Raw genomic sequence first — 12,902 nt, 5'->3', positions numbered from 1 at the left:
TTGGCCTCCCAAACCCACCTGAAGAGCGACTCCGAACGTCTTAGACCCATGCGAAGGGCGAGGGTGAAGGCGTTAGGGGTGGTGTTGTAGAATGCAAGTTGGAAAGGGGAGTTGAAGACGCTTAGCATGCGGTAGCTGCCGTCGTACTCGACAATGTAGGGGCCTAATTCGCCTTCGTTGACGAACTTGAATGTGGCATTTTCGGGAACTTGAGCTTGAGCAATGGAAAGGGTGAGGGAGAGAATGAATAGAGAAAACAAGGAGGACATGAGCAGCTTGTTGAACGAGCAAGACATTTTTGTAGTTTATTTTGTGGTTTTTGGAACTTTGGGAAAGGATTCTATTTATAGCAATCGTGGAAGGCCAATTTGGAGATTCTATTTTGATTGCTTTGATTTGACTTTTTCTTGTATTTTTTTTTCATGACGACGTGGATTGTACAAAAGTTCAAAATTTTCATTTGTGAAAGCAAAATTCATATAACGGTGAATGCATTGACATCCCTAATTCTATTTTTTTATACACCCTATTTTAATATTACTAAATTACTTGTTAATAAAATTACTCTTAACGACAACAGTAATTTAAAAAAAAAAAAAACTCATTACACATTCTATACTTAAAAAGAAAATTATTACCTTTTAAAATTATTGCTTCCTACTTTTGTAATAACTTATTTACCACTTCTCTATGAAATAGATGACCTAAAAAAACAAGAGATTAATAATGCCAAATGCATAGTTCTGAAAGGATATTTATTTATTTATTTTGTAAAACAACGAATTCACGCATTTTTGTATGAATTAAGATTATTATTTCTTACAGTTTTTTACTATAAGATTCATTGGTGCAGATATTCAACTACTAGTGGTATGATCATATATGATTGTGGTGAACGTAATATATATTAGTGATTTTTTCCTATTTGGGAATTTATTTCTGACAAAAATATACATATATAACTAGAGTTTCAAAAGGAATATTGGTACCTTCAAAAAGAAGAAAAAAGGAATATTGGTAGATAGGGTAAGTCTTGATTACATATTTTTTAGATGAAGTAATTGAAAGCAAATGATATGATCAAATGGGGCCACGGGGACAACAATATATGTGGACGAGTTTTCTTAAGTTTCTATTAGTGGTCTAATTATTGAAAACTCATTCATATATACAACTATTTTTACAATTATATTTTAGATCTGCATTTACTTGGAGGCCATTTTGTTTCTTTTCACTTATCTTTCTCTTTTATTAATGGGTATGTCCTTTTGTATTTTCTACACACTTTTTTTTAATATTACTTAATTACCTATTAATAAAATTATTTTTTTAGAACAATTGCATTTAAAAAAATACTCATCACACATCTCATCATTAAAAAAACACATATTATGTTTTAAAAATTATTGTGCCCTACTTTTTCAAAAGAATGGGAATGGATTCCAACGTAAAACATCCTCTACGCAAAAAGATATATACATGGTTAAAGTTTTCTTTCAAGCTTCTCGTTTTTTCCATTAAACTTTTCTTACCATTAATCCCTAAAAAGCATATTCTTCCATTGATGTTACTAGTAAAAATGTGAGCTTCATAAACGTGACTTATTTAAAATAACGGATATACAAATCACCTGAAAAAAAGAAGAAAAATATATAAAAGAAACAAAGGCAAAAGTGGAAAAAAGATCTAAAGCAAAAGATATGAAAAAAAATACAAAAAAGAAAACTTAAGGAAAAAAACTTTTGCTTGTGAGATCACATGCAAAAGATGTTTATGCAGGGATACATTTGAGAATAAATTAATTTAATAGGATAATGAAAATAAATAATATTTTAAATAATCGTAAGAAAAGTATTTAAAAGAAATATATTTGAAAATATATAAAAATTAATGGTTAGAAGATGTAATAAAAAAATAAGGAAGGAAAAAAAAGAAAAAGAAAAACTTAAAGCAAAACTAAAACAAAAGGGAAAAAAGCTAAAAAAGAAGGGGAAAAAAACCACTTGAGGGGCAATGAAACCCCTTCCCCCTCCTTAAAAAGAAAAAGGTTAGTCTTTTAATTATATAGTGATCTTAACTTAGTCTACCTGTAAATTCAGCTTCTAATTCACAGATCTACTGGGTGAATGAAACTCCCTACCCGTAAATTCAAAAAAAAAAAAAAAAAAAGTCAATTTACCGAATTAGGTAAATCTTGTAATACGAAAAATTTAACAATACTGCATAATTGTATAGTGCTTATAGGCTAAAATACGCTTATAAGTCATATATATTTGCTTTCGAACCATGTAAAACTGTAATTTAACACCAATGCCCTGAAACTCTCAAATTGCCTATTCATATATATTTACGAACAGTACTCCCAAATATTTCTCTAATAAGTACTGATAATAAAGGAAGGATTTACTAACATCTTATATTGTCAAACGCGGGTTCTTGATAGTTACCGAAAATAATATTAATTTTGTTTGTAATGCATGAACTAGATCCGATTGAATTATCAATTTTAGTGACCTTATAGTTTCAACTAGGGTCGGCAATATGGGTTGCGACACAACAATACGACTCGAAAACGACACGAATTTCGTGAGTTAGGGTTGAGAAAAAAGAGGTTCGGGTTAGAATTGGGTCGACCTGAAATTGACACGAAAAACACAGGTCAATTTCAGGTTAGACCCGCTTAACCCGAACACGACACGAAACTCGTAAAAAACTAAAAAATACATATATTTTTCATTACATATTTTTGATTTTATTATGAAATTGTGATATCATGATAGTTATATTCACAATCTTATACTATTATTTGCTTAATTTCAATTGATGTTATTATATTTTAGTGTGTTATGAATTTTAAGTTATTTCTAATATGTAAAAAATAAATAAAAGTATACAATTTTCATGTCAATTTCAAGTTCACGGGTCAATTTCATGTCACGAGTTATTTTCGTGTCGTGTCGTGTCAACCCCTAAAGTGATCGTGTCGTGTTTGTGTTGCGGTTTTTAAAAAATTTCGTGTCACGGTTCGTATTCGGGTTGACTATAAATTCAGAAAAAAAACAATCAAAATACGACACGAATACGACACGTAACACGAATTGCTACCCTAATTTCAACACAATTTGTTGTGGTTCTTACATGAATAATAGACTGAAAACCGATGACTGGATCACTCCCGTTGTTTTTAGACCGCCGGTTTGGTGTCACATTAGAATCGAAGACTGATGGTCTAAAACTGGAATAAACCACTCAAATGGCGGTCTTGCTTTGGTTTTTCAATTTTTTTGGTTTAATGTGTTCGGCCAATAAGTTATAGATTCCCAAGTCAATATTGTTAATTATAGGAAAACAGTTTTCCCACTAATAGAAAAGGCAATTTCTACAATGGAAGATAAACATCAAATTTTGTATTTGAATTATAGAATATAATAATAGAAAAGGCAGAAATAATAGAACATACAACAAATAATAAAAATAAGGATCCATCCCTATGTGATATATATATATATATATATAGCGGTACCTATCTTTCTATATTTCGATCGTTTTATAAAGCCCTTTTCTTTTTGCTTGAAATTTAGCTCAATGACATTGTGTCCCAACCTAGTTTCTAATTCTAATCCATCATTATGTATCCGACTAGGAGCACATATGATGTGTCTGTTTTGTCATTAACCATATTAAATCGTTTCATCGTCATGGAAGTTTTTAATAGGTGACGGCATCATACAAATGATATTGTATATTATAATTTAAGTCTCGTTTAGTTCACATGCTTAAATTAAAATGTAATTTTATATAATTTTTTTTATTATAATTAAAAAAATTAAATATAAATGAGATTAAAAATTTAAATTAGTAAAATTATGGGGAATCATAATTTAATGCGCACTAATCCATAAAGTCACTCAACAGCAGACTCATTAATAATAAAAAGTTAAAAAGTAACTTTTTCCTAGATAGATATTTGCGTTTGGGATAAAATCGAAATCTAGTCAAACAAATTATTAAAGATCAGATCATTGTGGATTTTGTTGCATATGTTGACTTGTACAAAGCCATCAGAATAGACTCCCATCCATAGATATATAGGATAATTGCATGCAGCCTTACAATGCCAGGCTGCGCTGCGAATACGGCATCTTTTGGTCGAGGGTCCAGCGGGGCGGCTGCTCATTAATTATAATCTCCGAGGCAATCTGTTGGCTCCATATAACTTTGTTAGCTGTCCGCCCTTTTGCATGTTCCATAGTATTTGAACTCCTACGATGGCAAAATAATCCTTAGGAGTATGTTTGGTTGGAAAAAAAAGTGGAAGGAAGAAAGAAGGTGAAGAGATTTTAAGAAGGAAAATAAAAATGTAAGTTGTTTAGTAGGAAAGAAAAGAGAAATAAAGAGAAAATGAAATGAAAAATAATACATGTGGGTCTCATTATTTTTTTTCTTTTCACAAGTGGGCAAAAAATGAGATGAAAAATGGTGACAACTCATTAAAGTGAGCAAAATTAACTATCATTTTCTCCATCAACATCCAAGCAAAAAATTTAAGGGTATAAAAATAATTTATGAGTAAGATTTTTTCTTTCCTCCCATTTTAACTTTCAATACCAAACAAGTGAAGGTAAGCTCATTTTTTTCCCATATTCTCATACCAAACAACATAAAAGAAAATCAATTTCCTTTCCATTATTGCTATTTTTCATCACTTACATATTTTCTTTCTATCTTATTTTCTTTCCTTCCTACCAAACATAGCATAAAAATTAAGACAAATTCAAAGAGAGAGAGAGAGAGAGAGAAAAAGGGAAGGCGAAGTAATAAAATTATTACTTATTCTTTAGAGTAAAATAAAAAAAAATTTAAATTTAAGTTATAATTTTATTTATGTTTATGTTCATTTATAAAATTTAAATTTAAATTTGAGTTTTAATTTAAATTTGGAGTTAAAATCTGAATTTAAAATTTTCTTTCAATTCAAGTTCTTAAACTTAAACTCAAGTTAATGAACATTATTTTTTCTATTCTTAAAAACGTCATAACTTTTTCATTTTAATTTCGATTAAAATGATTTTTTTTCTATACATTCACAACGAAGATACGAATAAAATTCTACCCATATACCCTATTAAAATTTTTCATCACTATTGAATTTTTATTAAAATACTATCTAAATATAAATTTAAGTTTTAACTCACTCAAATACAAATTCAAATATATTATCAATTCAAATCATAACTCAAATGTGAACTTCCAAACACAAACTCAAGTTACAACTTCAACTTAAATTATAACTCAAATTTAACTCAAAATCTATACTTAAGTCACCGTAACTCAAAAATGTAACTAAACAACCCCAAATAATTAGACATGTGATAGTGATACTATGTGGACCGTCGACTACAATGCTTCCTACTTTTAAACTGTAGTGGACATACACATGAGAGACTATGTAGCACCTTACCATAACACCTGGAAGTCCAACCCGAAAGAGGATAAGGAAAAGATTCTCAGCTAATGTTGGTAATATATTTTTTATAATTTAAATTTTTTAATGTTTATGGTGAAGCAGTTAATATAAATTCATCTATGAAAATGCATGAATGGTTTGATATTGTCTTGATGGATGATGTGCTTGAGTACATTATGAGTGACGCCCAAAAATGCTATCGGACTGGAAGTGCAGCCTCCACGACCACTTCAAAAAGAGAGGTAGGGGAAATTAAGTTTAGAATTTAAATTTTATTACAGTAAAAAATTCTTATAAACAATCATATATAACTTTTTTACTATAATAAAAAATTCTCATATAAAGTCACATCTCAACTCAAATTAAAAATTTAAATCAGTGAATTAAATGAGCCTTAAAACTGTTTGACAAAAACGCTTGGCAAAAACGTTGTGATCGCTTCACCTTGCTGGCATTTAAGGTAATTTATTTCCTAAATCAGTATTTCTTTAATATGGTTCACATATAGTAGAATATATTAAATTACTTCAATTTTTTCCTTTACATGCTAAATCCATGACGAATTCAACGAACTGCAAGAATAACTCCCTTTGCGAAAAACACAACTAATATAAAAGACGGTAAAAAATTAAACTAAAATACATCAATAGAAATTAGCATGACTAACTAACGAGTTGGCACTATATTCCCTTTGACGGGAAGTGTAATGACAAAATTCACTACAAGTTTGTGACAAGACTTCTCTAATGTCTTCTATGATATTCAAGCCCTTAACTAATTGATAGCGTCGGGTTTATAATTAGGGATTATTTAGTTATGAGATTTGTAGTTTGATTTAAATTATGATTCATAATTTGTTATAATATTTTTTATTATAAAAAATACACATAAATTAAAAATAATTCTAATCTATAAACTAAACGTCTCCTTAATGATTCAATTCAAGAAATCGTAGGGTTGTACTAGTTTCACTGCTTCAAGAAATCGCATATATATATATATATAGCGTCGGGTTTATAATTAATGATTCAATCCAAGAAATCGTAGGGTTGTACTAGTTTCACTGCTTCAAGAAATCGCATATATATATATATATATATAGCGTGGGGTGTATATATTCACTGCTTCAAGAAAATATATATATATATATATATATAGCGTCGGGTTTATAATTAATGATTCAATCCAAGAAATCGTAAGGTTGTACTAATTTCGCTGCTTCAATATATATATATATACACACACACTTCATTAACTTCGGTTTAGTGCAAGTAAATAAAGGATAATTTAATATTACAAGTACGTGTACACGTAATCCACTGACGAGTGATCATTATACATTTGTGACAACGACGGGCTTTTTTTGTTTTTGTTTTTGTTTGTTTTTTTTTTTTAAAGTACTTTAGTCCTAAAACTAGTAGTCCTAATATTTTTTTGGTTGGATTATTCTATTTTATTCAACTATATTTATAGGTTTTAGTACATGAATATAAATTTATGACTCATTTAATTCGCTAATTTAAATTTAAAATTTTTTTATTATAGTAAAAAAGTTAGATATTATTATTTTTTAGAGCTTTTTATTTTAATAAAATTTAAATTTTAAACTCGAATCGATAAAATAAACGGGACCTTAGAACTTAGCGAAAATAATTACATGGCAATTTATAAAGTCGTATAGAAGACTCGTTTAATTTACTAATTTAAGTTAAGATGTAATTTTATATGAAAATTTTTTACTATAATAAAAAAATTATATATAAGTGTTTTTAAAAATTATTTATTGTAATAAAATTTAAAATTTAAATTTAAATTAATAAAATAAATGAGACTGAATTCTCATATCTTCAATCGATGAATATAAATATCAATATATATTGGTGGAAGAATTCAATGGTCATTAAGATTAAAGGGAGTGCAGAAATCAATAAAGTTTGGCTCCCACCCACTGGTTTCAATGATAATGCCACTTGTATTGATTACGAGTACCGTATGTAAAAGCTAGGAAAAGGATAAAATAAAATAAAATAAAATAAAATCTTCAAATATCTTATCCACAACGCTTTATTGACAAAAAAAATGATGAAAATCAAAGCAAGTAACTTATGACACGATGTTTGATGGAAAGGAAAGAAAAAAAAAAAGAAGAAAAAAGAAACTTCTGATAATAATTATTGTTTCGATAGAAACTGTTATTTTGACCTTGAAATAATTTTGTAATGATCTATATTTATGAGTCTCCACATTTTGCAATACGTACCAACAAATAGAATCCTTAACAATCAATTTAACAGCTAAAAAAAAATTGTTTCTCCTAGTAGTGAAAAAGAACAGTTTTTACTGTGAAAATTTCCTAAAATATATATATAAGAGATGAGAAAAAATAAAAAAAGAAAAGATTTTTAAAACCTTTACTTGTTGAGACATTTTCTCAAAGACCGGCCTATTAACAGGTTAGTTTTTAATTATTAAATTTAATCAAAATCATATTAAATTAAAAGTATGTAGAATAAATAGTTATTAATAGAGATATGACGGCTGAAAAATAAAGAATTATTCATAATTTATTTTTTAAAAAATTTTGTTAAATTTATTCTTAGAGTGTATGAGGCTAAATTTTTATTATTCTTAATTAATACATTTTTTATTAATATAATTATTTAATTAAAAATGATATTAATTAATAATAAGAAATAAAAATTCATCACTTTAAAAAATATTTGTCTTTTTTCTCAAGCATTTTATTTATGAATAAGGATAACTCAATTATTTTATTAGTTTCATTTTTTTTTTTGGATAAGATTTTCTCTCCGTCTGTCTTTCCAGTTTGGGACATATTTACAAAGGATCACACAATAATAAATTTAATCCCTCCTCCGCTTCTCATACCTACCAAACATGTCATAAAAAATTTGGCATTTCAAGATCCTTATAAGTAGAGAACGCCCAACACAAGACTTAAGTACTTAACTACAAAATATCTTCTCCTTCATTAACAACTATGTCACCGCTTTCTTCACACCCAACACTACTAGTATTCCTTCTTTCCCTCTTTGTTTCCACTAGTATTGCTCAAGCAAAAGTCCCTCCCAACGCCACCTTTCAGTTCAAAAATGAGGGCTATTATGGAGACTTTCTTTACATAGAGTATGGTGCAACCTACCGTTTCTTCTCGGACATCTTTGTTAGTCCTTTCACAATTTGCTTCTACAACACCACCCCTAATGCCTACACCCTGGCTCTCCGCATGGGCCTAACCGACACTCGCCGGACGACTCTCCGGTGGGTTTGGGAGGCCAACCGGGGCAACCCGGTTGGTGAAAACGCCACATTCACCTTCGGAGGCGACGGAAACCTAGTCCTGGCCAATGCCGATGGCAGAGTGGCTTGGCAATCCAATACAGCCAACAAAGGTGTGGTTGGCTTCAAATTGCTTCCAACTGGCAACATGGTCCTTCATGACTCAAAGGGCAATTTTGTATGGCAAAGTTTTGATTATCCTACCGACACCATTTTGGTGGGACAGTCCCTAAGAGTTGGGGGCCCAAACAAGCTTGTGAGCCGCCTTTCAGAGAAAGAAAACAAGGACGGGCCTTATAGCTTGGTAATTGAGTCCAAAGGATCAATGTCACTCTACTACAAGAGTAAGAACTCTCCAAAGCCACTTCTCTACTACACATCCGGCAATTTTGTGGACATAAACAACGTGACATTTGAATTTGAGGAGGACGTCGAGGCTGGTGCTTACTTTCTTAGATTTAACCCCTATATTATTGCGAGAACCTTTTACAATGCCAGTTTAACATTTATAAGGCTTGAAATAGATGGGAATATAAAGCTCTATACTTACAATTTGAAAGTGGTTAGGAGGGCTTTTGTGTTGACATATTCCTTCTTTGATAGACAAGCCCCTAGGGACGAGGACGAGTGCCAGTTGCCTAGTCGATGCCGGACTTTCGGCCTTTGCGAGGACAGCCAGTGTGTGGCTTGCCCGACAAAGAACGGACTTGCCGGTTGGAGCGCGAGCTGTGCGCCCGAAAAGTTGACCTCTTGTAAGCCAAGTGATTTCCACTACTACAAGATTGTTGGGGTCGATCATTTCTTGTGCAAGTACACAAGTGGAGAGGCAATCAAGGAGAGCGCTTGTGAGAAGAAATGCACGGCGGATTGCAAGTGTTTGGGCTACTTTTACAACCGGGAAACCTCAAGCTGTTGGGCCGCTAATGAGTTGAGGACCTTGACAAAGGTTGCGAATTCTACCCATGTGGGTTTCATCAAGGCACCCAATTAGTCAAAATGTGATTAGTTGTGATGTTTGCTTTGAATAAGAGATCTTGGTATCCAGCAAGAAGGAGAAAAAGAAAGGTTAATGGGTTGCCTAGATCCTACCTTACTTATCCTACAAAACTTTTCTCTGTTATATGTATTTCTTCAAGAATTTGTATGTCCGGTCTGTAATTGCCAAAATATGTTGTTATTTAATACTAGTGTGTGTGAAGAAATTGCCGCCATATGATTCTCCTCTCAATAGAAAATTTTCCCTTTAAAAGTAATAGAATTTAAAACACTAATAATTTGAATGCGCAAGGAATAAAGTATTTGTAGTTATATATAATCTATGGTATCGAGGTTCGAATTCATGACACTTGTGTTTGTCCGTGAGTCTATTCCATTCATTATACAATTATGACGGTCAAGATTTGCAAGTAAAAACATTTCTCTCACAGTATAACATTTCTCTCACGTAACTTCCAATGCTAAAAAATTTAAAGTTGGCAAGTATATCTTTTCATTTTACAATTCTCAGTTGGATAAATTTTATAAATTCTTCATGCATTTTATCACTTGTGTCAACTCCTTAAATTTTAAAATGTACATATTGTGCCTCCTAAACTTTATTACTTGTGTCAACATGCTCCCGGAGGTTAATTCTGTTAAGTTTCTTAACGGAAATGCTTATAAATGCCCTTGAATTTTGTCACTTGTGTCAATATGTCCCATGAACTTTAAAATGTACCTATTTTACCCCATGAACTATGATACGTCTCCAACATTTTCCCTTCCATCTTGGTTCTATCAGTTTTTTGAACGAAAATGTTGATATGACCATTAAATTACTAATTATTTATAATATTTGAGGTTTATTGAATTCCTTCTCCTCTAAAACTGTTAGTTAAGCACCAATTCTCAAAACATTAGTTGATTAGAGTGCAATAAATAGAGGAAAAAATGAAGAGCAAATCCCTATACTGTAATCAATTTTGTTATTTTTTTTCTTAATATTTCACCTAAATAGAAGTGCTCGACATAAAACATATTTATGCTTTATACATATATAGCATTTCTAAATCCAATGGTGTGTTCATTTGCACAACTCAAGTCATATTGCTACATTGTTTTCTCTAACAAATTCAAATTCAACTTTTTTAATACAGTATTTTTCTCTCACATACACAACCCAAGTTATGACTTGAGTTGTACAAATGAATACATCCTACATGCGTTCAAGTCATTTATTTTATTTTACCTTTAAAAAAATCAACACAAACCTTAAGAAACCCATTAACGTAACAAACTTTAATGATCAAATATCATAAATAATTAACAATTTAATGGTCATATCAACATTTTCGTTAAAAAAAATGATATTTGAGACATCATAATTCGGGGGGCAAAACATGTACATTTTAAAGGTCATTGGGCATATTGACACAAGTGACAAAGTTCAGGGGGTGTTTATAAACATTTTTGTTAAAAAAAACTTGACAGAGTTAATCTCAAAGGGGATGTTGACACAAGTGACAAAGTTCAAGGGGCACAACATGCATATTTTAAAGTTCATGGGGCATATTGACACAAGTGACAAAGATTAAGAAAAATTTTTAAAATTTTTCCTTCTCAGTATCGTACTGGAATTCTTCTTCCAACTTAGTAAGAAAAAAAATTATTGAACTTAATCTTAAAATGCATAAATTTAAATTTATCCATTGTTCTTAATTAATACTCTTTACTTAAAATGATATTAATTAAGAGTACGGAATAAAAATTTAAACTAATGCACTATAAAAAGTATTTGTCTCCTTTCCCCTTAAAAAAATCCATTTTTTTTTTTTTTCCTTTCATCAAGAGTAGGACAATCCATTCTTAATTTACTTTTTCAACATCATAAAAGCTAGGATTAGAAAACTCTCTCATTACGGATGAAAAGCCCATATAATATAGATGGCCTTTATTGCACCGGATTATGTTGTGTGTTGCGTAGGCCCATTTTTAAAAGAGACGACAGCAAAGAATAGACCACTAATTAAAGTTAAAAGGGGCACGTTTCCTAATTTTCTTTCATTTAAAAAACCCTACGTTGGATAATATTAGGATACGTGATACTTGCATATTGAATTATATAATAGCCTCTGTTCAAATTATTTTGAACCAAAAGCCATTAATAATTGCACTACTAGTGCACATAAAATCAAGGGTTATTTCCATTTTCATACCCGATGTTTTAAGTTTATTAAAAAATTATACTTTTAATTTTTAATCTCATCATATTTAATGCGTAAATCTATACATTTAACTTAAAAAATATTAAAAATACCCTTAAAATAAAGGAGGGAAACTATGAAAAAAATTCTGAAAATAAGGAAAAAAAGCCCAAAAAAATAAGTTTTGAAAAAGGGAAGATCCCTTACTCCTTAATCGTTGCCTTTACCCAACGGAGAATGCCTTGCAGCCGCATCTAGAAAGAGAGCCTCATGTTGACTAACCTGAGAAGGGCGTTCCTATGGTGACGCGAATCCGATATGAGAAGGCCTCACATTGACAAATCGAGCGTGGAGACTTGCTTTTGTGACCCAAAAGTGCTCAACAACTTGATCAGTCACCAAAAGTGCATTCCACACCGGCAAATGGTTCCCGGCCATAGGCTGATCGGTTTCGATTCAAAGTGAAAATTAAGACCACTGAAATCATGTTTACGTGAGGAATTCAAGTCCATCAAGTTTCGGTTTGGTAGTAGTTCTTGAATTTTTGTATTATCATTGTTTCCTATGGAATGGAAAAAGCAAAAAAAAATCTGGTTTTGGATTTTAAGGGGCAGATTTTTATGGGTATGATTAGTGCTGGAACTTCGGGCGAGCGGGCCGCCCGAAGCCTGAATTTTTTCGGGCTCAGGCGGGCAAGCCCATATGCCGGCCCGTTCAAGGTGTATATTCGGGCTCGGGCAGCCCGAGTTTTGAGCCCACGCCGGAGCCCTCCGCTGTGCAGGTGCCGTTGACCGCCGTCCGCTGGAGTTTTTTTGAATTTTTCCGGACAAGCCCGATTTGCCCAAATGCCCGACCCGCCCGAACTGAAAATTTTGAAAAAACGGTCAGAAAACGACCGTTGGCTGCCCGACCAGAATTTTGCCTGAAAACTCAAATTTTGCCCGAATACCCGA

At 31.4% G+C, this 12,902-nt stretch overlaps 2 protein-coding genes across 2 annotated transcripts in view; one reads left to right on the top strand and one right to left on the bottom strand.

The window, feature by feature from the left end:
* LOC21401623 (epidermis-specific secreted glycoprotein EP1) overlaps positions 1-349 on the bottom strand; it is a 1,551-nt gene extending 1,202 nt beyond the window's left edge. The window contains exon 1 of the mRNA XM_024173386.1: positions 6-349. Coding sequence (XP_024029154.1) covers positions 6-296 — 291 coding nt within the window. The 5' untranslated portion in view covers positions 297-349. The remainder of the gene's footprint in view (positions 1-5) is intronic.
* Positions 350-8,382: 8,033 nt separating this feature from the next.
* On the top strand, positions 8,383-10,020 carry LOC21401622 (EP1-like glycoprotein 3). The gene has a single exon (XM_010109933.2). It carries the CDS (start codon positions 8,469-8,471, stop codon positions 9,756-9,758), a length of 1,290 nt encoding a protein of 429 aa, XP_010108235.1. The 5' UTR covers positions 8,383-8,468; the 3' UTR covers positions 9,759-10,020.
* Positions 10,021-12,902: the final 2,882 nt, after the last annotated feature.

Source organism: Morus notabilis, unplaced genomic scaffold (assembly GCF_000414095.1).
Source record: "Morus notabilis unplaced genomic scaffold, ASM41409v2 Scaffold79, whole genome shotgun sequence".
In the NCBI taxonomy this organism is placed as follows: Eukaryota; Viridiplantae; Streptophyta; class Magnoliopsida; order Rosales; family Moraceae; genus Morus; species Morus notabilis.
Note: the sequence above shows the minus strand (reverse complement) of the source record. Positions and strands in the feature narration are given on the sequence as shown.

Excerpts from the sequence above, each read along its gene's own strand:
- LOC21401622 (XM_010109933.2), top strand. The coding sequence starts at position 8,469 with ATGTCACCGCTTTCTTCACACCCAACACTACTAGTATTCCTTCTTTCC.